The sequence below is a fragment of the Phyllostomus hastatus genome, unplaced genomic scaffold, assembly GCF_019186645.2.
Source record: "Phyllostomus hastatus isolate PE091 unplaced genomic scaffold, TTU_PhHast_1.1 phas_scaffold_501, whole genome shotgun sequence".
Taxonomy (NCBI): Eukaryota; Metazoa; Chordata; class Mammalia; order Chiroptera; family Phyllostomidae; genus Phyllostomus; species Phyllostomus hastatus.
Window position 1 is genome coordinate 9,777,232 of NW_025334033.1, and position 25,451 is coordinate 9,802,682.

Genomic DNA, 25,451 nt, shown 5'->3' on the forward strand with positions numbered 1-25,451 from the left:
AGGTTCCCTGGTGCAGGGTGTGCAGAAGGCAACCAAACATTGATGTTTCTCTCCCTCCCTCTTCTTGGCCTAAAAATAAATAAATAAAATATTTTTTAAAAAGGAAATTAGAGGTAGAGCACACTTTTTAAAATACCAAAACACTGTCTGTTGCTATTTTTTAGGATTGACTCCACCTATCACATGTATTGCCCTACCCTGTATTCGTCAGAGCATCTGGCGAGTATCCTTGCTTTGCCTATACGGATAGCAGAACACTATACTGAATAAGCTTTAACCTTGCTTGTATTGGTTATGCTTTGTTTGCAGGATAACGCTTTCTCAGGTAATATTTATGAATTTTTAGAGCAGTCTTAAGTGGGACTCTCTTTTTACTAGAGAGCCTAGGTTTCAGGCAATGACGACTGTTATAGCCTGATTCTCTGGAATATTTCTTTTTCCTGGAAAACTCCAAAATTATGAGTGTTAAATTATCATTGAAAAAATACATGGAAATGGGACACTGGGCAGCTGTTGAATTTCTGTATGCCTGGCATTTTTCTGAGCTTTTAGGGAAAATATAAGTCTTTCAAAGTTGAGTATAAAATGCTGTGATGCAGAAATATCTTTCAATTCTCTATCAGAAAAGAGCTGGAAGTCTTCCTGTAACGAAGGGGAATCCTCTTCTACCTCCTATGTGCATCAGAGGTCACCTGGTGGTCCCACCAAACTGATAGAAATCATCTCAGACTGCAACTGGGAGGAGGATAGGAACAAGATCTTGAGCATCTTATCCCAGCACATCAATAGCAACATGCCACAGTCACTTAAGGTGGGCAGCTTCATCATTGAGTTGGCTTCTCAGCGAAAGAGCCGGGGTGAGAAGAACCCCCCTGTTTATTCTTCTCGTGTGAAAATCTCTATGCCATCATGTCAAGACCAAGATGATATGGCTGAGAAATCTGGATCAGAGACTCCTGATGGTCCATTATCCCCTGGGAAAATGGATGATATCTCTCCTGTGCAGACAGATGCCCTGGATTCAGTGAGGGAGAGATTACATGGAGGCAAAGGTCTGCCCTTTTATGCAGGGCTTTCTCCTGCAGGGAAGCTTGTGGCCTATAAACGTAAACCCAGTTCAAGCACATCTGGGCTTATCCAGGTGAGAATTATCTTTAATCTGGGTGCAGTACCTTTTTGTACTTAGGTAACATCTTTATTTTTCAGAGCCCTTTGTGGGCCTTATATCATTTATCTTCACATTTCCTGGGAACTGGGTAACAAAATCATTATCTCTTTTTGTAATAGGCCTAGGTTAGATGCATACCTAGAGTGAATTTTTTGCACATTTGTAAACAATTGTGGAGCCTAGTCTTCTCAGAAAGTTGTTCTGCGCTCTTTATTGCCTGGGCTCTAGTGATACTTTGGCAACCAAGCAACGATAGTAAGGGATTCAGGTTAGTTCTTGGAATTACTAGCAGAAAGCTTTCAAAATAAAACAAGGCGAAATTGATTTTAAAATAGGCAGTATATGTTTGGAAAACTGGAGAAAATTTTAATTTAGTAAGGTGTTACTCAAATACATAAAATTTAAAAAAATGAGCCACAATGTGCTGAAGATTTTTTTCTTTATATGATTCATAGGGTTTTTGCCAGTGTAACCATTGTTGTAGGACAAATATCTCTATCCTTTCTGTTCAGTAATTCAGGCAGGTTGTATTAGTAAAACTACCCTGGCATGTAGAAAATTCTTTAGAAAGAGAAGTTCTGAATTAAAATGTAATCAGTAAAAAAGGTTTTCTCCTTTTGCTTAGAGACATTAAATGCACTTTTATATCCACATAGCAAATGTGTGGACATGTTTGACATTATTGCTAAGGTTACTTGACTTTATTAATTAGTTTGACCACTGCTCTGGGCTAAGGACTGTTCCAATGATAATATGGATGGATGATCTACTTAGTTAAAAACTTTCTATTGCAGTTGATTCTTGGTGGTTTTATATAACTGCTTCTGTTGGTGTTTCTTAAACTCTTTTATGATAAGGAGAACAATGTTTTGTCTTTATTTCATTTATTAACTGATGCTTTGAGAGCAGAGACTTAATCTGAGGTAATTTCTAGAGAGACTAGACTCCCTGAAATACAGGCATAGAAATTGTGTTCTCTTCTCCTGTCTGGGACTTAGAAAGCCACCATAAAATGCAAATTTGCATAAGGAGTCAGGTTACTGTGGACTTTTGGGGAAGCTGCTGAGTGGTATTCAGAGTCAGTCCCAAAGAAGCCAATTAGGAATATCTGATCTGAACACCACAGAGCCTGAAAAACCATAAGGTTAAGTTCACTTCAGGATGGAATGATCATATTCTTTATACCAAACAAAGGCAAAGACATGGCTGATTTGTCTGGGAATAATAACAATTTTACTTAAGTAGCAGAGAGTAATTATGTTTTGTGTCTTTGAAGAGAGAGTAGCTTGTGGTAGCGATTCTCCTCACCAGTTCCTTATTAATTTGGAAAATCTGAGCTTTTCCACCTCACTCTATGCCTTCCTCTTAAGTGATATAAAGGAGAGACAAAAAAAAGAATCTCTTGTTTATAGCCATCCAGCATTATGACTTAGAGAACGTGGGTGAGAAACTTGGGAAGTTTTTGTTTTCTTTCTTAAAAAAAAAACACACACACACAAAAAAACAAAAACAAAACTGATTCTGCTTCCAAAAATAGTCTCAACTCAGCCAGTAGAGAAAAATCTTTACTTCATTCATTGCTTTTTTTTCTTTTGAGAAATTAGTGACTATTTCAAAAATTACAATGAGTTTCTACTAACATTTATCTTGAGCCCGAGTTTTATCTAAGAGATGAAGAAAATACCTGCAAAGTTGAGTTTTTAGAAAACTGAAAATGGAGGTCACTTTGTGACTTAGGTTATTGTAGACCCACCATATATTTCCCAAATGTGAAGGATAGTTTGAAAGAACTCTTGTGAGAGGGCTTCATTGGGCCTCTCTGATCTTGTCAGAGATTCTGGAGAACACTGTTAGTCATTTTTTTTTGCTGATGGTTGTTAATAACTTAATCAGAATTGCTTATTGACAGGTAAAAAACTGGATGATTCCTTAGATTTGACTATCTTTTACATTTCTAGGATGCAGATATGATGAGTTTTTTAAATTCTCTGTTTCCAAATTACCAAAATGAAGTATTAGTTCAGGATGTCAGATAATGGCATTTTCTTTTCACCTCCTAGTTTAATTACTCAGATTATGCCAAATGGGAAAAGTCCATTTTTTCCCTTTAAATCTGCACAATAGACTTTTAAAACCTTGTTAAAATGAAACCCCTGTCAAGGGAGATGAGTTAGAAAGAGAATTTTATCTTTACAGAATTTCTCTTTGCCACTTGTTTCAGGTTAATGGTAAGAGTTACCCGCAGGCTAAGTTGCTATTGGGACAGATGGGGGCATTGCATCCAGCCAATAGGCTAGCTGCTTATATCACAGGCAGGTTGCGACCCTCAGTCCTGGACCTCTCAACCCTCAGTACTGTCATCTCCAAGGTAGCATCCAATGCCAAGGTGGCTGCATCCAGGAAACCACGTACCCTGTTGCCTTCAACATCCAATTCCAAAATGGCATCCTCTTCCGGCACTACAACAAACCGCCCTGGGAAGAATCCGAAGGCATTTGTCCCTGCAAAAAGACCAATTGGTAAGTTGGGATATACAAATATGTTTTGGAAAGGCATGAAACTTGATGCTGGGCCAGTGGATACGATATGGAGGTTGTAAAAATAAGAGAAATAAAGAATTTGGCATTATTTTTATTCTCAGTGTCTATCTTGCTCAGTTTCTTTCTTATTCTTTTTTTTTTTTTTAACTTTTTGGGGACTCTTCTGATGACCTATAATACTAGATGAATTGAACTCTGGTTAAATTTAGTGTTATTTCACAGACTTTTAGACTTTTATTAATGTAGAAAAGACTTAGGTTTTAAATTTTGTTTTTTATTTTAAAAACAGAAGACGTATTCTTAAATACTTTTCCTAATTTAATATTATTCCTACAAGGACTGGTACCAATCATATATGTATGTTCCTTGAACTTATGAAACCATAGAGCTAGCAAAATCAAAGTGGGTTGAGGTAGTATAGGCTTAAAGTATAGAAGGCTCTTGTAAAGCATAATTTTGGAAACATTGCTTTATTCTGATCATCCCTGTTCTGTGAATGAGAACCTGTTTTGCTTAACATTTTAGTGCTAGAGTCTGTAATAGATTACTTTCTTGAAAGCCATTTGTGTTTTAGCATTGAGAGTATATACAGTTAGTTTATTGAATTTCTCTGTTGTTTCAAATCTTTTTTTTTTTTTTTTTAAGGAATGTTAAGTTAAATTGTCAATTACTGTATTTTTTCTTCCAATAGAAAATTGAAGTCTCTGGCTGAATGCTGGAGTTGTGTGAAGATGGAGTGATAGGCATTGTGTGCCTTATAAAGAACACATTTTAGCTCTTTTTAAAAAAGTAGTGGTGATTTAAAAAATAAACAGTCCTGTTCTGCCCTCTCACAAAAATGTCTTCATACAGTTTAGAAATATATGAAACTTAACTGTCTCATAAGAGGACTGTAATAAAAGGTAGATGTGCTGGGACAGGAGGAAGTGGTAGAAAGAAGTTTTAAAATTAGAGTTGCGGGGGAAGTCTTTTACTTTATCTGTTGGAAGTTGTGTGCTGCTGTATTCTTTTTAGTGTCCTGGCAATTTGGCTATATTGTGTAGATAAAGCTTTTTAGTAGGAATACTCAATTTTAATCCCTTGTTAGAATGTAAAGGTTCGGTATGGGTTGAGGAAAGTGTTTGGTTTCTCTTTATGGAAATTGACACATATAATGCAGGTAGGTAGTACCTGTAAGAAGTTGATCCAGTGGTGCACAAAATAAATGTTGATAAACACAATCACTAAGAGGATAAGATATGAGAACTGAAGGTTTTTGACCTGCAAATTTTTATTTGCAGCGGCTCGACCCTCTCCTGGTGGTGTGTTCACACAGTTTGTGATGAGTAAAGTTGGAGCCCTGCAGCAGAAGATACCTGGAGTTAGCACACCCCAAACCCTAACAGGGCCACAGAAGTTCAGTATCAGACCTTCTCCAGTAATGGTCGTCACACCTGTGGTTTCTTCTGAGGCAGTTCAGGTGTGCAGCCCTGTGACTGCTGCTGTCACTACTACCACCCCTCAAGTGTTTTTAGAGAATGTTACTGCTGTGACACCTATGACTGCTATTTCTGACATGGGAACTAAAGAACCTACTTATCCTTCTGGTGCCACCACTGCAGGGGTTGTTGAGGTTTCTGAAACTAATACCAGCACCCCTGTAACATCTCCCCAGTCTACATCCACTGTGAACCTTATCAAAACGACTGGGATAACTACCCCTGTGGCTTCGGTTGCTTTTCCTAAATCTTTGGTAACATCTCCTCCAACCATAACTCTTCCTGTTGCTTCCACTGCCTCCACCTCCATAGTCGTAGTGACCACAGCTGCATCTTCCTCCATGGTGACCACACCAACTTCATCTCTTGGCTCTGTTCCCATTATACTCTCAGGAATTGATGGGAGTCCACCAGTGAGCCAGAGACCAGGTAAGGCCTAGATGTTACTAGCTGGTTTACTATATAGCTGTTTATATAACTTTGTGGTTGTGATAGGAGTACAGATCTATCAGGGTAACAGTGTAGGTATAGGTGTAGGTGTTTCTGCTCTAACATGATACGTGTATTCCTGAAAATCTTGGCATTCTGCAAAACTGAACACTAAAAATAATAGAGCTCATGGTTAATATAGGGTTAGGACAAATCACTGAAAAATGTATACAACTTTGTTACTAGAGCACTATTAAAAACCATAAATGGTACATTGGAGAGAAATTGAACAGCTTTGACAGATGGTTTAGTGGGGCTGGAGATTTCCTCAAGATATTAAAAATACTAAAAAATACAAGAATGGAAATGGTGGCTGAAGGGTACTGAAATAATTCATATGAGAGTGGAGCTGTGAGCCAGGAGAGCAGCTATTAAGGTGCGCACAGGAGAAGGTGCAATTTGTTGTGTACTGAGAGCTAGGGAAGCACATCTTTGAGGAGAGCACCGAAATGTAGGGGCTCCATTTTGGGGGCTGGGATGGGGTAGTGCATATTTTTTTTTTTAATAAAAAAGGTAAGATTGCAGGCTTCTGCTTATACTGCAGTCGAACAGAGGGCTTTTTTGTTGTTGTTGTCTTTGCTAATGCTTCAATTTTTTGGTCCCCTTGCCTAGGAAAAAATCATTTGCAAATCAGCCCAACTCCCATATACTACTGACATTGTTCTCCTACTTAATTATTATACATGAACTATTTGAAATAGAAATATGGAGACTGTTTCTTTGCTTAGGACTCTAATATTTTATGTGTTTATCAACTTTTTATTTAAAATTTTTCTCGTTGGCTTATGTTAAGTGAATTTGAAATAGTATTTTAGACTTTGGTAATTTTTCTATTTTAATTTAAATAAAGTAAGTAGTTTTCTTAGCGTACTTGGAGAGGAATTACTGTGGAAAAGAGTGAGGGACTTTGCCAGCTTTAAGGGAAAATAAATAGCCAACAGTAGTTCTTTCTTGGTTATTGATGTTTTTACTACTAAATTTGCCTTTAGTGACATGGTCCAAATGCCTGTTGATATCTTAGGAAAGAAGTGTCTTGGGAGTTAGTTTATAAGTTGAAGTTCTGTTGAAAGGAAAAGTGAATCAATATTAAATGTGTTTGTCTCTGCTTCTCCCCCTAATAAGCACATAAAAAATGGTTAGTTTAATTTATCACTTTGGAAATGAGATCATTGTTGATGAAACTGCTTTGATTTCCTATTGAATCTCGAAGTTTACTGTATTTGCCATGTATAATGTACTCCTGTGCATAATGCGTAGTGCACATTATACGCAGGACTATTATACCCATGGTATGTAATCATTATACATGGCAAAATACAGCTGTATGTTTTCTAAACCATAGTGATTCCAACCTTTCTTTATATTTTTAAATCTGTCATGAAATTATAAAGTCATTGAGCTTTTCGTAATTCATTGTTTCTCCAATTTTAGTCACTCATTATACATTCATGTATTTTGCTTTCATTCCTGTTTGTACTATGGTGACTTTTTTAATTTAAATCAACTCATTTGTATAATTAAGTTTATTTTTAAAAGGAGCAATCTTCTTGTACTTGGAAACCAACATTCCTTGCTAAAATAGAGGTTAACCCCATAAATAAATGCACTGGAAACAATAATAAAAATGATAAATTCTAGCTAGATACTCTAGTATGTTCTTAGCATGTGGCCTGCTCTCTCTTAATGTAGAAAGCTAGAAAATGCTGGCATAATATTAAAGACATACATAAAACACTGGTACTTTTGTATCAAATCAAAAGATTAAAATTGAAAAGTGAATTACTTTCTGACAATGTGATATAGGGTTATTTTATATTTATAAACCACCTAAAACCTATCTGTAATACCACTTGAAGAAATACTAATGTTCACAGATTTTCTAATCTGCTTATTTACAAATGGAGCTAATTTAGATAACTGCTACACCTGAGGAAGTTGTAATTTTTGTTTAGGTTCAGAGAGGGTCCCAACTCAGGCACTTAAATATGTGTGCTTTTTCATTTGACTTCCTTTTTTTTCTCTCTTGTCCCTCCCACATTTCAGTAAACAATGGCATTGTTAGCATGAAAGGTAGTGTATGTGTATTAAAGGTTGCTTTCATTCTTGGAACTGGAGTAATTTCGAATCACTTTCTAAAATTTAAATGGAAATGTACAGGAAATTAATGCTTTATCATGTTTCTTAATTCACATATAATAGATGAATGTGGTTTTTTTTTTGTTTAAATTGCACACTTTTTTTCATAAAGTTTGGTTTTTGTGTTTTATTTTTCAAGAGAAGTCATAGATCTCATGTATAATTTGTCATGTTAGGAACTTGACTTTCTTTTAGAAATTTGATATGCTTCATGGGCAGAGTGCTTGTCTGATAGGATATTATATGTTAAACTAAGTCTTTTTGTTGTCTGGTTTGATGATTTTTCTATTTAGTGACAAAATAATGAAAAGATTTATTAACAATTTAAATAATTTCACTATTTGAATGGTAATGTTAGATCAGTTTCATTTATGCTTATTATCATAATTCCTACCTCTTTATCCCCATGGCCAGAAATCTGTCTGTAGATTACTTTTTTTAAAAAATATTTTATTGATTATGCTATTGTAGTTGCCCCATTTACCCCCTTTATTCCTCTACACCCTGCACACCCCCTCTCACCCACATTCCCACCCCCCCTTTAGTTCATGTCCATGGGTCATACATATAAGTTCTTTGGCTTCTTCATTTCCTATATTATTCTTACCCTCCCCCTGTCTATTTTCTCCCTACCATCTATGCTACTTATTCTCTGTACCTTTTGCCCCTCTTTCCCCCTCCCATTCTCCTGTTGATAACCCTCTATGTGATCTCCATTTCTGTGGTTCTATTCCTGTTCCAGTTGTTTGCTTAGTTTGCTTTTGTTTTTGTTATAGGTGTGGTTGTTAATAATTGTGAGTTTGCTGTCATTTTACTGTTCATATTTTTTATCTTCTTTTTCTTAGATAAATCCCTTTAACATTTCATGAAATAAGGGCTTGGTGATGATGAACTTCTTTAACTTGACCTTATGTGGGAAGCACTTTATCTGCCTTTCCATTCTAAATGATAGCTTTGCTGGGTAGAGCAATTTTGGGTGTAGGTCCTTGCCTTTCATGACTTGGAATACTTCATTCCAGCCCCTCTTGCCTATAAGGTCTGTTTTGTGAAATCAGCTGACAGTCTGATGGGAACTCCTTTGTAGGTAACTGCCTCCTTATCTCTTGCTGCTTCTAGGATTCTCTCCTTATTTTTAATCTTGGCTAAAGTAATTATCATGTGCCTTGGTGTGTTTCTTCTTGGGTCCAACTTCTTTGGGACTCTGAGCTTCCTGGACTTCGCAGAAGTCTATTTCCTTTGCCAGAGTGGGGAAGTTCTTCCTTAATTGTTCAAATAAGTTTTCCACTTGTTGCTCTTCCTCTTCCCCTTCTGGTACCCCTATAATTCAGATGTTTGAACATTTAAAGATGTCCTGGAGGTTCCTAAGCTTCTCATTTTTTTTGAATTCTTGTTTCTCCATTCTGTTTTGGTTGAATGTTCTCTCTTCCTTCTGGTCCACACTGTTGATTTGAGTCCCAGCTTCCTTCCCATCTCTATTGGTTCCCTGTGCATTTTCCTTCATTTCTTTTATGGTAACCTGCATTTTTTTCATCTAATTTGCGACCAAAATCAACCAATTCTGTGAGCTTCCTGATCACCAGTGTTTTGAACTGTGCATCTGATAGGTTAGCTATCTCTTGGTTGCTCAAAAGGATGAGCCCTGGGGCACTGATTTGTTCTTCTGTTTGAGCCATTTCTCTCTCTCTCGCTTTTTTTGGTCTGTTCATTCCTGTTACTGTGAGGGGCGGAGCCTTAGGTGTTCACCAGGGCTGGGCACCCCAGTTGCTAGATTGTATGTGGGGGCGGGGGCAGGGGTGGGAGGGAACAATGGCCGTAGCTCCGTTCTCCTGGCACCTCAGTCCCTTCCCTGGGATCCTGGGTTGCGCGCTCTGCCCTGCTCCACAATCGCCGCCTCACTGGGTCTGCCGGCTGTCGCTTGCGTACTCAGGGTCCACCCGCTGTGATCTTGCGCGCCCCAGATGCCTTACGCGCTCCTAGTGGCCTTATGCACCCAATTCTCCCTGTTCTCTGCACAGCGAACCCTTGCCTGGCTGCTTGTCTCCGCCCCTCCTACTGGTCTAGATGAACGGGTCTATTTCAACTTCTTGGCTGTCTGACTTCCATTCAGATCAATTCTCTGTCAGTTCTGGGTGTTACTCTGCCTCTAAATTGTTGTTCCAATCTTGGTTGTGCGTGGAGGTGCGGTGTGTCCACCTATGCCTCCATCTTGCTGGAAGTCCTCTGTTTTTTATTTTTAAATTTGTCGTTGCCTTCTTCTGGTTGTGCGAGTAGGCGCAGTGTGTCTGTCTACTTATGCCTGCATCTTGGCTGAAAGTCCTCAGAAACCTCTGTTTGTAGATTACTTATATTATTTTTTTCCATGTCTTTGGTATTTCTAAATTCTCTTCCAAGCATTAAAGTGCATCTTTAGATACCATTAATGGTTTTAAATCTCTTAATTCACATTTTCTGATTTAAATTCGTGCGCTTTTTTTTTTTTTTTTGAACTGTCTTTTGCTTCTTCCTAACCAGGCTTTATTTCCCTACTTCTTTGATATCTCTTAATTTCATTCCATTTTGGAATGGAATTAAATTGTATTTTTTTCTTTATGAAAATAATTTCCACAATCTTTACACTTATTTGACAGTGAATTTTAAAAGCCAAGAAGTATTTCATAGTTCTTGATTTTTAGTCCTTTATCTTATTTGAATATGACCTGTGAAGCTAAGTCATAAATCTAGTAAGTGTTAACAGCCTGAATTTTAAAGTTGAGGAAGGGAATTTTGTCATGAATGAGCTCTTTAGTTTTAATGACATTCCAGATTTAGAGGCCTACTCATGTTTTTTATTAGGTAGCATTATTTTTTTAAATGCACCTGTTGACAATTGAGGGCCCCCCCCCCTTACATTTAACCAGCCTAAATGTAAGGCTGCAATGTCTGATTAATATTTAGGTTTAAGATAAATTGTTCTCAGCCATAGGACTATTAAATAATGTATCAGAGATATACAGGATTTCACCAGTTTTATAATTCAAATTAGAAGTTATTTGTAGCATCATCAGAATCTATGTCATATTTTTTCCTACACGTATTAAAAGGGAAATTCTGATAATATGGTTCTGTTTCCTGTTTTTCAGAAAATGCCCCTCAGATTCCAGTGGCTACTCCGCAGGTTTCTCCTAACCCAGTGAAACGTGCTGGACCTCGATTGTTGTTGATTCCAGTACAGCAGGGTTCCCCTACTCTTAGACCTGTCTCAAACACACAACTTCCAGGACATCGGATGGTCTTGCAACCTATTAGGAGCCCAAGTGGAATGAACCTTTTCAGGCACCCTAATGGGCAGATTGTCCAGCTCCTCCCTTTGCATCAGCTTCGAAGCTCTAATACCCAGCCCAACTTACAGCCTGTCATGTTTCGGAACCCAGGTATAAAACTGGAGATCTTCTAATGAGTTTTTCTTTTGTTGAATTATTTGACTATATGATACGTTAATATACCAGGATTGGTCTTTCTTAGTCTCTTAAAGTCACATGTCCAAAAAAAAAAAGCATACCATGGAAGTCTTAATATGGGCAGTGGTGATTTAAAGTTTTCTTTTTCTTACCAGGGTCTGTGATGGGAATCCGGTTACCCACTCCTTCCAAGCCTTCAGAGACTCCTCCATCTACTGCTTCATCCTCTACTTTTTCAGTTATGAGTCCTGTAATTCAGGCTGTTGGGTCTTCTCCAGCAGTGAATGTTATCACTCAGGCACCATCATTGCTTTCTTCTGGACCTAGCTTTGTGTCTCAGTCTGGTACATTGACCCTGAGGATTTCCCCTCCTGAACCACAAAGCTTTGCAAGTAAAACACCCTCTGAAACCAAAATAACCTATAGCTCAGGAGGACAGCCTGTTGGTACAGCCAGCCTCATTCCTCTCCAGTCTGGTAGTTTTGCCTTGTTGCAGCTTCCAGGACAAAAGCCTGTTCCCAGCTCCATTCTTCAACATGTTGCTTCTCTTCAGATGAAGAGAGAGTCCCAAAATTCAGACCAGAAAGACGGAACAAGCTTTTTAAAAAGAGAACAGGATACTAAGAAGGTGCTACAGTCAGAAGGAGAAGCTATAGACTCGGAGACTAATGTAATAAAGCAAAACTCAGGAGCAGCTGCCTCAGAAGAAACCCTGACTGGTAACGTGGAAGATGGGGGTGATCATTTAGATGAAGAATTCCTTACAGAAGAAGGTCCTGTTAAGCCTTCTGAGCACTCCTATATCACTGGGTCACATACAAATGAAGACTATAAAGATGTTGATGAAGATGGGATTAGGAATCATAACACTTCCAAAGAAAAACTAACTCTTCGAGAAGTTAAGACCATTTCTGAAAGAGCCAGTAATATGACAGTCCAAAGTATAAGTAATATGCAGCTTAAAAAACTTGGTAATGTGAAAGTGGAACAGCACTGTTTAGAGGAAAAATCAAATAAATTTCCAATCATCTCTAAGGAAGACTGTAAACTCGAATTATCAGGGAATACAGTTGTGAAGGAGCATCAGTCTGATCCACAGCCAGAGGCCAAGGAGAAGGGACATGGCGACTCTCTAATGGACAGTCTTAGGGAGAAATGGAGAAAACATCTAAAGGGCCCATTGACCCAGAAATGTGTTGGAACTTCACAAGAGTTCAAAAAAGAGGCAGATGAACAGTTAATTAAAGAAAGAAAGACTTGTCAGGAAAGTTCAGATTTGTTTCATCAAGAACAACCCATCTCTGATTTACTTGGAAAAAGTGGAACTGCTGAGAATACCAGAGTTTTAAAAACTGAATGCGATTCTTGGAGTAGGATTTCTAGTTCTTCAGCCTTCTCCATTGTTCCTAGGAGAGCTACAAAAGGGAGCAGAGGGGAAGGACATTTTCAAGGTCACTTCCTGCTATCAAGAGAACAGATAGAACCAAAGCAAGAGAAAAAGGGTGGGAGAAGCAATGCTGACTTAAATGTTTTGGATTTGGAAGAAGAAGACGAGGAAGATGAGAATGAGAAAACCGATGATTCTATTGATGAGATTGTGGATGTTGTTTCTGACTACCAGAGTGAGGAGGTTGATGATGTAGAAAAGGTGGTGAGCCCATTTTTGTTGTGACTGAAACCTCAAGGATTTAAATGATTTATTAGAGACAGTAGCTTTTCAGAAGATCGCTAAGACCTTTATACAATTGGATGCCTAGATTTAGACCATAATTAAATGACTTTGTAGTTTTAGTCTGTGTCAGTCAAGTAACATTTACTGAGCTTATATTGTTCTTGAGACTTGTCTGATATTTTGGAAAGGCTGGCTTAAGCCTTTGGGGAATAGATATTTTAGATTCCCTATCAAGTTAGGTTTAAAAAAAGAAATCCTGAAACCACTGCTCCCATTTGATTCCAATTTTTTTGTTTTTTGTTTTTTTTTTTCCCCTTAATTTTCTGTATAAAGTGATTCTAGCTTATCTGGTAGATACATAAAAAACAGGGAGTGGGTGACCTTAGAACTGGGGGAGGAATTACCTACCTGCCTTTAGAGAGATGTTCTTTTTGGAGGAAAATGGAAAATACCACTTAATATTTTAATATGATCATGCCTTAAGTTGCTTTTTAATTATCTCCTAAAATTAAATACTTTTTAGAATTTATATCCTGAACTTTTGTTGTCTTCTTTTGAAATATGACCTTTATAATTTATTTTTCTGAAGTCATTTTTGTAGCTTCCTATATTGGGTTGTATTTACTCAACCAAGTGCCTTGAGAATCAGGTATGATGTAGGGCAGGAGTTGGGCAAGCTTTTTCTATAAAAGGCCAGATTGTAAATATTTTAGACTTTACAGGCTAAGATGGCTTGCTGTTGCAACTACTCAATTGCTGTTGTATCATGAAAGCAGTCATAAACAATAAGAAGTGAATGAGTGTAGTAGGTTGTGTTCCAGTAAAACTTTATTTACCAAAACAGGTGGTGGGCTATGGTTTGCTGACCCCTGATATGGGTTCTGGTGTAAATTGTAGGGAGGTTATACTTTGCTCCTGGTGGGTGCCCTAAAATCTAAATGGAGTCCCTCTCTTCAGGAGCAGATAATAAGGGGCCCTGCACTCATTGTTATGCAGTGGACTGTTTTACAACTCACTTCTTTGATTTCATTCAGACTCTATATTACCTGGTCCTTGTATGTTAATACTTAACACCTTATGCAGATAAAACATAACAAAAAGATTAGTATTTTAAAAGTAAAATATTTAAATATTTTAATGTTTTTGTGTTGGGTATTTCTGTAACCTCAGTTGTCTCATTTATAAAATGAGGATTTAGCTCTAAAATTGGATCATTCTATAGCATTTGCCTTACATTCTATTTCTAGCCTAGTCCTTTTTGAGGACAGACATCTGTAGGTAGCTGAAGAATCTGAATTCACTGAGTTTGGGAGTTAGATTGCAGATCTCCTTGCGCTTTTTGCAGAGGCTCCCATTGTAAGTCAGCCTGGGTAAACATCAGACCAAAAACAGTCCAACTTTAAAACCAGTGAAAACTATTGCTATCATAATATTTGACTTAATAGAACCTTTAGAGTATTTTAATTATACAGGGTGGCATTACTTACATTTCCTAAAAGGGAATCTGACATAAAAGGTACACTGACCTTTTTAAAAGTAAGGGCATTAAATTAAAAGATCTCTAAAATCTAAATTCTACATTGTATTTATGTACATGTATATACTTACGATATCTTCATGCTTGTGATTAGCATTATGTTGGACTAGTGTAAGGAGAGTTGTGAGTAGCCTCTTTAATTTAAACCTTCCATTGTGAAGTTTATTAGATATTATTTACAAAGCTTGAAGTTAAAGCCATGAAGTAGGCAGACATTCTTCAGTTTGAGTATTATAAAGCTTCTGCCTACGTTACTATGCAGACTGTTTAGATTCTGTTGGGACTGTTGATTTAGCTTCCTAGAGTTAATATTTTTTAGTTAATTTTAATATATGTTTCCATTGTTTAAATTTAATATATGTTGTTTGCTTTGTGCTTAAATTGGGGGACATAAATGATGGCTTTTAGTGTCTGTCAGCCTTATAAAGTCTGTAATTTCAGGGTAAGTAATGTTTACAACAAGTTTAAATATAGACTTATTAAGGTGATTGGGATGCTTTGAGTTGTACCTCTCTGGTACAGTATGATTATAGATAACATTTTCCCTGTTTAGTTTCTAGCATAGTACACACTACTTTTAAAGGTGGACTTAAAAAATATCTGCATATATCATAATATGTATATTTTGTTATATAACATGCACAGTAAGTTTCTGTGACAGGCGCTCAATAAATGCTTACTGATCGACTCATTTTTTGGTATAATTAGCAAGTACAGCAAGCCTGGGCTGCTTCGATATCTGAAATTCTTCAAAAGCTCTCATTCTGAGGGATTGAGAGACTTAAAGATCTGGTCTGTATTTTATATCTGCCTTGAATATGTTTTTGTGGGTATCTCATATGGGGTTAGCGATGGAGCACTCTTTTTTTTTTTTTTTTTTAAGGCATTTATTTTTAGAGAGAGGGGAAGGAGGAAAGAGAGGGAGAGAAACATCAGTGTATGCTTCCCGTTTGTGCACTCCCAGCTGGGGACCTGGTCTGCAACCCAGGCATGTGCTCTGACTGGGAATTGAACCGGTGACCCTTTGGTTTGCAGGTTGGCACTCAATCCACTGACCCACACCAGCCAGGGATGAAGCACTCTTTTTACAAAATTTTTTCAATTACATTTTATATTTAATGTTATTTTATTATTAGTTTCAGGTGTATAACATAGAGTTTAGACAGTCATATAGCTTACAAAGTGTTCTCCCCAGTATTTCCAGTACCCACCTGGCACCATACATGGTCATTACAATATTACTGACTATATTCCCTATAGTACTTTACATCTGTGTGACTGTTTTAACTACCAATTTGTACTTCTGAATTTCTTAACCTTTTTCACCCAGTCCCTGAACTCATCCCCCTTTCTGGGTAATCATTAGTCTGTACCTATCAATTAATCATTTTTCTGTACCTATGAGTGTTATGAAGCATTCTTAAAATAGATCCCGAATTTTTCTTTTTTCTACTTTTCCCCTTTCCAAATTTTATTTTGCTGTATTTGATCTAAGGTTTATACAGGTTTAATATATCCGTACCTGGATTTTGCCCACTAGAAATAACACTGGCACCAATATAGATTTTTAGGGACTCTGTTCAATCTAATGATGTCTGTTTAACATATATCTGTGGTTAATAATATAGTTTTTGGTTGTTTGCTCTCTATATATGTTCTTATGATTTAATTCCTTTTTATGGTTAATTAATAAGTTTGGGATTATCACTACTCATGGTATAAGGTCAGCGCTTAGCACTACTTGGTTTCTATGAGGGGAACATTCAGTTGAATAGTTTAGGTGTGTTTGCTTCCTAATACTTTATTTACTGTTGGAATGCTATATTTCAGAATAACTGTGTAGAATACATTGAGGATGATGAGGAGCAGGTGGACATTGAAACTGTGGAAGAACTCTCTGAGGAAATTAAGGTTGATCACATGAAGACCACAGCTGCCCACACACAGACTTTTAAACAGACGTAAGTTTTATTTCTTTTTGGGTTATTGTTTTTTGATCATAAACAAAACCGTTCTGTTTAGGAGCTTTGAGTAACTGACCCGGTCCCTTTATTCCTCTAGCTATTTTTCTGATTAGTAGATGAGGAGAGGAGCTACACATTGGTATTAACATACTAGTGCTATTTAAGTTTGTAGCTGTTTAAGCCTTTAATCCCTCTGAATCTTAGATTCCTTACCTTTGAAGTGAGGAAAATGTCCCCATTTGAAGTGTTAAATGAGATAATATGTGCAACTAGCATAACTGACACAGTGGGCTACTCAGTAAACTAACTAGGAAAGGTTAGTTTCTTTGTCTTTTAAGAATAAGACAGTAAATGCTAAATTTGGTTACTTACTAGATGAACAGGTAAGGTACAGTTTGGAAAATTTTTCTACCTGTTACATTGATGAGATGAAAATAGGACATGATGACTTGGCTCAGGATAATTCATTTAATTTTTTGTTTTAGTGAGCCATGTGCTGATGAGAGATTGGGGTATGAGAGAAAGAAGGGAAAGATGATAAGAGTTCTTTCTTTGTGCTAGACATTGTGCTTTTCCTGTTAGCTCATTAACCACCATATAAAATAGCAATGAGTTGAGAAAGTAATCCTTTTTTTTTAATTGAATTTATTGTGGTGACACTAGTTAACAAAATTATACAGGTTTCAGGTATACAATTCCACAACACATTTTCCGTACATTGTATTGTGTTCACCACCCCAAGTCTAGTCTCCTTCTATCACCATTTATACCCCGATACCCTCCTCTACCTTCCCCCATTCTTTCTCCCCACAGCAGTCACTACCCTGTGTCTGTGTCCCTGAGTCTTTTTCTCTCTCAAAAAATTTTTGCTCAGTCTCTCAAACCCCAAACCCCCAACAGATGTCATCCTGCTCTCTGTTCATGAGTCTGTCTCTGTTACACTTGTTAGTTCATTTTGTTCATTAGATTCCATGTATGAGTGAAATTATATGGTACTTAATCTTTCTCTATTTCACTTAGCATAATGCTCTCTAGGTCCATCCATGCTGTTGGAAAGATGAGAGTAATTCTTTATCTTTAGTGATGTTGAGAATGTCTGTGAAAGGGGGAAGTAATCCTAATAGTTTTTTTCACTTCAGAGCTATTTGAAGGCTTCTTCAATTGCCTTCAGTTGGTTTAGGTTGAAAGGGTTTAAATCTCTTAAAAGCTTAATTGGACTTAAGTTCAGCATACTGAAATTGAGTTCCTAAACAACAGTGACAAGTAAAAAATGTAATCTTAAAAACTACTATGTACAATAGCAACAGAAAAAAAACCTGGGACTGTCAACAAAAGTTTTGCAAGACTTGTATAAAATGGTATTGAAAGGCATTGAAGAATTCATTAGATGGAGGCATACCATGTTGGTAAGTTGAAATAATAAAGGGCCAAGAATAACACACAACAGCCATACAGCACAAACTGTTGTAAGGGGACAGATTTTAAGGATTTAACAGGTTTTGTCTGTCAGAACACCATGAAAGCAGTGAGAAGGCAAACTCAGACTATAAGGAAAAGATTTGCAATAGTGTTGAACAGTATTAGTTTAGCTCAGTTGATTTAGAGCCTTGTCCTCATGCGCCAAGGTTGTGGGTTCAGTCCCGGGTCAGGGCACATCTAAGAATCAACCAATGAATGCATAAATAAGTAGAACAACAAACAAATCAATGTTTTGCTCTCTCTGTCTCTCTCTTTTCCTCCACCCCTGTTCCTTTTTCTCTCCCTGCTTCCTCTCTCTAAAATCAATTCAGAAAATAATGTTTGACAAAGGACTAGTATCAAGGATATAAAATAACTGTTACAAGTTGGTAAGAAAAAATGATTCAGTTAGAAAAGGAAGTAATGGGTATCTGAGGCAATTCACACGAGACACCTGGATGGCCGGTAAACAATGAAAATTTGTTTTATCTCACAAATAATTAGGGAAATGCACATTAAACCACAGTGATTCTGAAGTCACAATTTTGCAATGAGATTAGCAAAATTGAAATTTATGATAGCACTATTATTTAGCTATGGAGCAATGGGAACATACTACAGGTGGGGTGTGTAAATTGTCATACCCACTTTGTAGAGAAGTGTGACATTACTGAAGTTGAAGATGTGTATGCCTTGTACCCATCAATTCCACTCCTAGGTATATGCCCTAACACACACACACGGGGTTATGTATGGGATGTAAGCAGTGTGTACAGTGTATCCATTGTAGCACCGTGAAAATTCGGAAACCTAAATGACTACTAACATTTTGAAAAACCAAACTTTGGAAAATTCACACTTTTGGATATTGCATAGCAATTAAAATGATGGAACTAGAACTATATGTATTAACATGGCTTAGTTGTAATTTTGAGTGAAACAGATCACTTAAAGAAAGATATACTTAATATATAATGTTTAAAGTGTGCCACATAATACTTCCTGTTTAGGGATACATCCTACATATCTAGTAAAATGATACATATTTGCATGATAAACTCAGTTTGGGAGTGTTCACCTATGAGAAAGAAGGAAGGAAATGTGGTTGAGCAGGCAGCATATAGGATCTCTTAAGGTTTTTATTTCTCAAGCTTAGTGGTAACTGCCTGGATTTTCATGATATGCTTGTTTATATAGGGTTGTATGTCTGAAATATTGTGTGTGATTGAAAAAGTAATTAGTTTTAGGGACAATTTGGACATTGATTCTAAGAGAAAAGAATAAAGTATACTGGCACATATCCTGACCTTGGAGAAAAGAAGCTGCTTACAAGTTAGACAATTTGGGATGATTTGGATTAATACTACTATGAAAATAGGTCTGAAGTTATTAAATTTCACTAAGACATTGAAAAATACTGTCTTTACCTAGATGCCGTACCCATATTTCTGTGGATGAAAAAGCTGCTGAAAGGAGTAGAAAGGTATTTATAATCTATTTAATGATAATAATTCATTTAATAAAATTGATAACATTTGTCCTTAGGGTCAAAACAACATTAGCTATATTAGACACATTCAGAGTTAGTCTTACCAGTGACTTAATACAATCAGCCTTTTAAAAACCCTTAATGAGCTCTGCGTAGTATCCTCAGTGGATTGAGTGCCGGCCTACAAACCACAGGGTTGGATTCCCAGTCAAGGCACATGCCTGGGTTGCTGGACAGGTCCCCAGTAGCAGGAATGGGAGAGGCAACCACATGTGAGAGCAACTGATTTCTCTCCCTCTCTTTCTCCCTCCCTTCCCCTCTCTCTAAAAATAAATGAAATCTTAAAAAAAAATAAAACCCTTAATGAAATTATATTGATAATGCCTTTTCCCCTCTCTTAATTCTCTATTATACCCAGATGATAATTTAGAAGAATTAAAATGGGTATGGAGTACTCACCAGTGTGGCTCAGTTGGGTGTCATTCTGCATAGTGAAAGATTGCCAGTTTGATTCCCAGTCAGGGCACATGCCTAGCCTGTGGGTTTGGTCCCCAGTTGCTATGAGTCAGGACGCATATGGGAGGCAACCAACTGATCGATGTATCTCTCACATTGATGTTTCTTACCTTCCTTTTCTCCCTCCCTAAGAAATGGGTATGGAGTTTATAAAAATGAGCGTGCTTATCAATTTTCATAAATTTCCTGCCGTTTTAATTATCTAATGTCATAGTTGTCATAAATTCTTAATTTAAGAGACAAAGACAATGATGGAGATTGGGTTGAGCTCAAGGGTGGTATTCAGTCCTTTCAAAGAACACTTGGTATGATTAGTTTGAGTTTAATAAACAGTTCCCTTGAGCTTTTTTTATGGGGGGTCATGTGAAACATATTTATATGCTTGTAATCATTTTGTGAAACATTTATATGCTTGCAATCATTTTGTATATATTTTCTTATTCATCCTAAAAATTGTTTTAGATGTAAGAATTTCATAATAGCTTATTTATATAATCCATTTTTATTCCCTAATTATTACAATTAGGTCATAAATATCCTAGTTTTATGCCCAAATTATGTGTGGTGTTTTGCTTTATTTAAACTTGGTATTAATTTTCTTTCATTTTTTTGTTCTCTCATTCTATACTAATGCTGAATGAGTTTAACTTCAGAAAGACAGTGATTTTATATTAAAGTTTTGGGGTACTAGCAGGGTTTGCCAGATTAAAAGGGAGACAACCAGAAGCATTAGAGAGGAAAAACACAAAATGAAGAAACTGGAGAAGACAGGAAATGTAATTATTATTATTTTGCATGAATAGTATCTACATTGTCAAAATAGGGTAGCCACTGTTAGTGATTTTTCTAAAACTTGTATAATGTATGAATAAAGTATGAAAGACTTAATTTCAGTCTTGTAAATGTTTAAGTACAAATGACAAACTGGGATGATATAAAAGAGGGGAGAAAAAAACAAGAGGAAGGATAATGAGTGATGATACCCTCATTTTACACAGAGGTACTGTCTGTTGTTGGTGAAGTGAGAGATTGATGCAGAGGGGTCAGTAGAAGAACTAAAGTTAATGATACATCTATATTAGAAAGATGGGATGGTAAAATGAGGTAAGAGTGGTATGAGCTAAATCCTCTTCTGTGTAGCAGGAAGTAAATGGATAGTCTTGAAAATGGAAAAGCATGAGCTTACATTATTATTTATTATTTAGGTATAAATTTAAGAGCCAGAAATGTCAGCTAAAAGCATCAAGTGATTGTTTCTGTGGTTTCTTGTACAGGTGCAGGACACAGTTGCTTTTCATTATAAATTTTTTAAAAACTTAAATTTAAAAGCCTGTGTACATCATTACTTCTTTATAGTAAATAATTTATAAAACTGAAATGGAATAAATAAAAGAGAAGGGAAGCTTAAGTAAGGCTTCCTGAGGATCAAGAAAGAATTTTATGAAAAATGAAGTTTGAGTTTTAAATGTTGTTAAGAGTTTACGCTGTTGAAGGTAGGTTTGGAGGAAGCATAGATTGTAGGGTAGTTAAGATAACAAATTAGAAAGCTGTTATGATGGTCCAAGCAGAAGACAGTGGATGTCTGACATACAGCCACGCCATCTAGGATAGTGGAAGAGGGACTGTAAATGTGAAAGATATTTAGGTGGTAATCTTTTGTTTGGACAGGCTTCACCAATGCCTCTAAAACTGAAGCCTGATTACTGGAGTGAAAAATTACAGAAAGAAGCAGAAGCTTTTGCTTATTATCGCCGCACACACACTGCCAATGAGCGGCGCCGCCGTGGTGAAATGAGGGATCTCTTTGAGAAATTGAAGATCACATTGGGATTACTTCATTCTTCTAAGGTTTCCAAAAGTCTCATTCTCACTAGGGTAAGTGTTCCATGTAAGTGACAAGAGCATGAGTAAGAATCTTCTAGAGATACTGGAAAAGAAAATACTACCATATCAGGGAGATTAAAATACAGCTATAGTTAACATTTGAGTATGGACTAGTGAAGGCCCAGTACATCCTTTAGGGGGAGAAGTCCTTATGTTGGATCAGAATAGCTTTTCATTAAAAGTCAGATTCTTAATTGGTAGATCTAGCCTTCCTTCAATTAAAGTCAGGCCTTGACTGCTGTGGCTCAGGTGGGTGTTGTCCTGCAAAGTGAAAGGTCACTAGTTCAATTCCTGGTCAGGGCATGTGCCTGGATTGCAGGCCAAGTCCCTAGTTGGAGCGCATGCAAGAGGCAACCTATCAGTGTTACTCTCACACATCAATGTTTCTCTCCTCCTCTTTCTCCCTGCCTCCCCCTCTCTCTAAAAATAAGTAAATAAAATCTTCAAATAAAGTCAGAAACCCTGGTAAGCTGTATTTAGCACAATCTCTTCACATTGGTGTTCTCCATAGCACTTAGAACAGTTTATCCCAGTGAAAAACACAACATAAGTGATAGTTTAACATAATTTTTAACAGTTGACAGTCCTTTTAAAAGAAAATCTGAAATATTCAAGCTAGCAGAAGTTTTAAGTTTGCTTATAGAATATGTAAGGTGATTTCATTTAAATTGCTTTTAAAGTAGATATTGGAGGGGAGTACATGGGCAAGCATTCATACCCTTTTAAAGTTATTTCAATCAGATTTTACTTAGACTAGGAAATTACTTAAAAGTTGATTATTAAAATTTAAGCAAAGGAAAATATTTTGTATCTCCTTGTAATGGAAACACCTGTTAACCACCCAATGATGCTTTTTGGAAATAATCATGTGTCCTAGAATTATAAACCAGAAAACTTGAAGTTTAACAAAAAATAATTTCTTAAACATCATAGATTACTTTAAGTGGCATTATCAAGTTCTCTAAAATATTAGATTAAAATATTTTTCATTGTAGAAATTGTGTAGGAAATAGCAAATTGATTGACATGACATTATTGTTTCTGTTCTAGGCATTCAGTGAAATTCAGGGACTAACAGATCAAGCTGACAAGTTGATAGGACAGAAAAATTTCCTGACTCGAAAACGGAATAGTTTGATACGGAAAGTATCATCTCTTTCAGGTGAGATATGTGAATGATCTCTAATAAAGAGTATAACAGCTTTAGTAAGGAGAAATTCTCAGTAGATCTTTCAGATACTACTCAGTTTAAGGCTTGGTTCCCATAGTTAATGCAGAATTATCTTTTGACTAGGTGGGGCGTTTCTTTTGGATTATAATCAATCACTCTTGCCTTCCATAGTTTTTGGGAGTATAGTTAAATCAATTGGATTTCAGTTGACTATTTCTTATTATTATATGGGGTCATATAGAGAGTGATAATTTATTCCCTGTCAACCTATAGGTAAGACAGAAGAAGTGGTCCTGAAGAAGCTAGAGTATATTTATGCAAAACAACAAGCACTAGAGGCACAAAAGAGAAAAAAGAAGATGGGATCAGATGAGTTTGATGTGTCTCCCAGAACTAGCAGACAACAGGAAGGATCTTCTGCATCATCTGTAGATCTCGGAGAGATATTTATAAATAACAGGAAGGGGAAACCTTTGATTCTTTCCAGAAAAAGAGACCAGGCCACAGGTAGGAGGGACATTCTTTGCTTCCCTTAATGTAGATGAGCATCAGTGTAGTTTAGTTTAGTTTAGCTTAGCATACCGAACATCTTGTGGCCGTAATTTTAGTTGAAATTGCATGAATTAAATATTAAATATGGGTTGTATAAAAAGTCAAACATTAGCCCTGGCTGGTATGGCTCAGTGGATTGAGTGCTGACCTGTGAACCAAAGGGTTGCTGGTTCGATTCCCAGTCAGGGCACATGCCTGGGTTGTGGGCCAGGTCCTTCGTGCGCAGGGTGCACGAGAGGCAACCACACACTGATGTATCTCTCCCTCTTTTTCTCCCTCTTTCCCCTCTCTCTAAAAAATAAATGTAAATAAAATCTTAAAGAAAAAAAATCAATCATTACATTTACATTGGATTTCAGTTTCTAGTTTTCACATTCAAGCAAATCCTAAGTTACCAGTCATGGTAATACTTAAGACCTACTTCTGATATAGCCTACAGTCATATATTTTCCCTTTAGTGTTTTAGTGAGTATTTGGGGGGCTGCCATCTTTTTAGACTTTATACATGAACTTTTGATTTCCTTGCAGCTCTGCTCATTAGTTGTGAGGAAGTCTGGGTCTAGCTGAGACAAATAAATTGGAAAAATTTTAAATTTAATTTTGTTGGATCAGGCTTTATTTTCCATCAGATTGCCTATCAGGGAATTGCTTGCTATTAAGGAGCAAAGTAAATTGATTTTAACTTACTGCTCTTTCCTATCTTGATTTTTGGAAGTGAAGTGATAATTAATTGGTTTTTATATCACTTGTTTATATCCTTAGAAAATGGTATGTCCTTTTGTGCTCTTTGGATAACCTAAAGTATGAACCAGGAAATCTGGTTTTTAAAATCAACTTCAGATAGTAGTGATGGAAAGTAAAACATGAGTTAGTTTTAACATTGCAGACTCAAATGACGTTATCGCTAAGAAAGGATTATAATGATCATTTAGTTCAGTCATCTCATTTCACAGATGGAAAAATGAGGTCTAGAAACTTGAAATAATTTGTTAGAGGTATATAGGAAAGCAAGCCGAGGGGTAGAATTGTGTGTGTCTTCATCCAGATTCACCATGAGTACTATCGGGAGCATTCCACTGAAAAAGTGCTTCCATAGCTCTATTTCTCAACAATAACAAATTCTGATCATTAGAAGAACTAATGGACAGGTAACCATTATTCAGTGAAAAGTGGTTCAGAAAGTAAATTCCAAGTTGAGGTTTCCTAACTAAATTTGAAATTTAGTTCTTTCCTCTTAAGTCAGTGTGTGGTTTTAGGGCTGTCTCCTAGACTCATAGGCTACACTTGGATTAATTAGTTGAAGAATTTTTATCTTAACCTCTTTCTTCCTTACAGAAAATACCTCGCCCTCTAATACTCCACACACCTCTGCCAACATTGTGATGACTCCACAAGGGCAATTGCTCACCTTGAAAGGTCCCCTGTTCTCAGGACCAGTGGTAACCATTTCTCCTGCTCTATTAGAAGCAGATCTGAAGCCTCAAGTTGCCAGCAGTGCTGTGGCTCAATCAGGTATGTCATAGGTGTTGTCCTTTATGGATAGTAAGAAACAGTTTTCTCTGGTATGTCACAGTAACAGAGAGAGCACTTTCTTTGTGTTCTGTAATGATGAAGAACTATTGCATTTGCATGTGCCTTGGTATGAGATGACCGACCCTCTTTTTAGAACACATTTGGCTCTATCTGTGGAATTGATTGGTCTTTTTTTTACTTGGGTTTGGGAACTATTTCGTGATCTCTAGTTAATTCTTATTAGGAAAAGCACTGAAAAGATGGGAGAGTAGAAGGAAGCTGAGGGTTTTGGGTACTGATAAATATGTTAATTTTGTATTATAGTTAGAGATGGTGTACTCTCGTATTACCAGCCTGATTGTTTGAGCAACAGTTGCTTTGGGGGATAAGGAGTAGAGTTGAGAAGAAGTCTCACTTTGATGATTTAGGTTTTAGGCACCTAAATTTC

At 36.7% G+C, this 25,451-nt stretch overlaps 1 protein-coding gene across 16 annotated transcripts in view; it reads left to right on the forward strand.

The window, feature by feature from the left end:
- MGA (MAX dimerization protein MGA) overlaps positions 1–25,451 on the forward strand; it is a 159,584-nt gene that overhangs the window by 129,474 nt on the left and 4,659 nt on the right. For 7 of the 16 annotated variants that reach the window (XM_045822092.1, XM_045822090.1, XM_045822089.1 and 4 more), the window contains 11 exons: positions 624–1,141; positions 3,390–3,687; positions 4,989–5,615; positions 10,931–11,221; positions 11,404–12,899; positions 16,288–16,418; positions 19,311–19,362; positions 21,553–21,759; positions 22,819–22,930; positions 23,213–23,446; positions 24,827–25,003. In XM_045822092.1, the coding sequence (XP_045678048.1) occupies positions 624–1,141; positions 3,390–3,687; positions 4,989–5,615; positions 10,931–11,221; positions 11,404–12,899; positions 16,288–16,418; positions 19,311–19,362; positions 21,553–21,759; positions 22,819–22,930; positions 23,213–23,446; positions 24,827–25,003 (4,143 nt within the window). The remainder of the gene's footprint in view (positions 1–623; positions 1,142–3,389; positions 3,688–4,988; positions 5,616–10,930; positions 11,222–11,403; positions 12,900–16,287; positions 16,419–19,310; positions 19,363–21,552; positions 21,760–22,818; positions 22,931–23,212; positions 23,447–24,826; positions 25,004–25,451) is intronic. The other 9 variants (XM_045822096.1, XM_045822099.1, XM_045822100.1 and 6 more) reach the window with 9 other exon arrangements.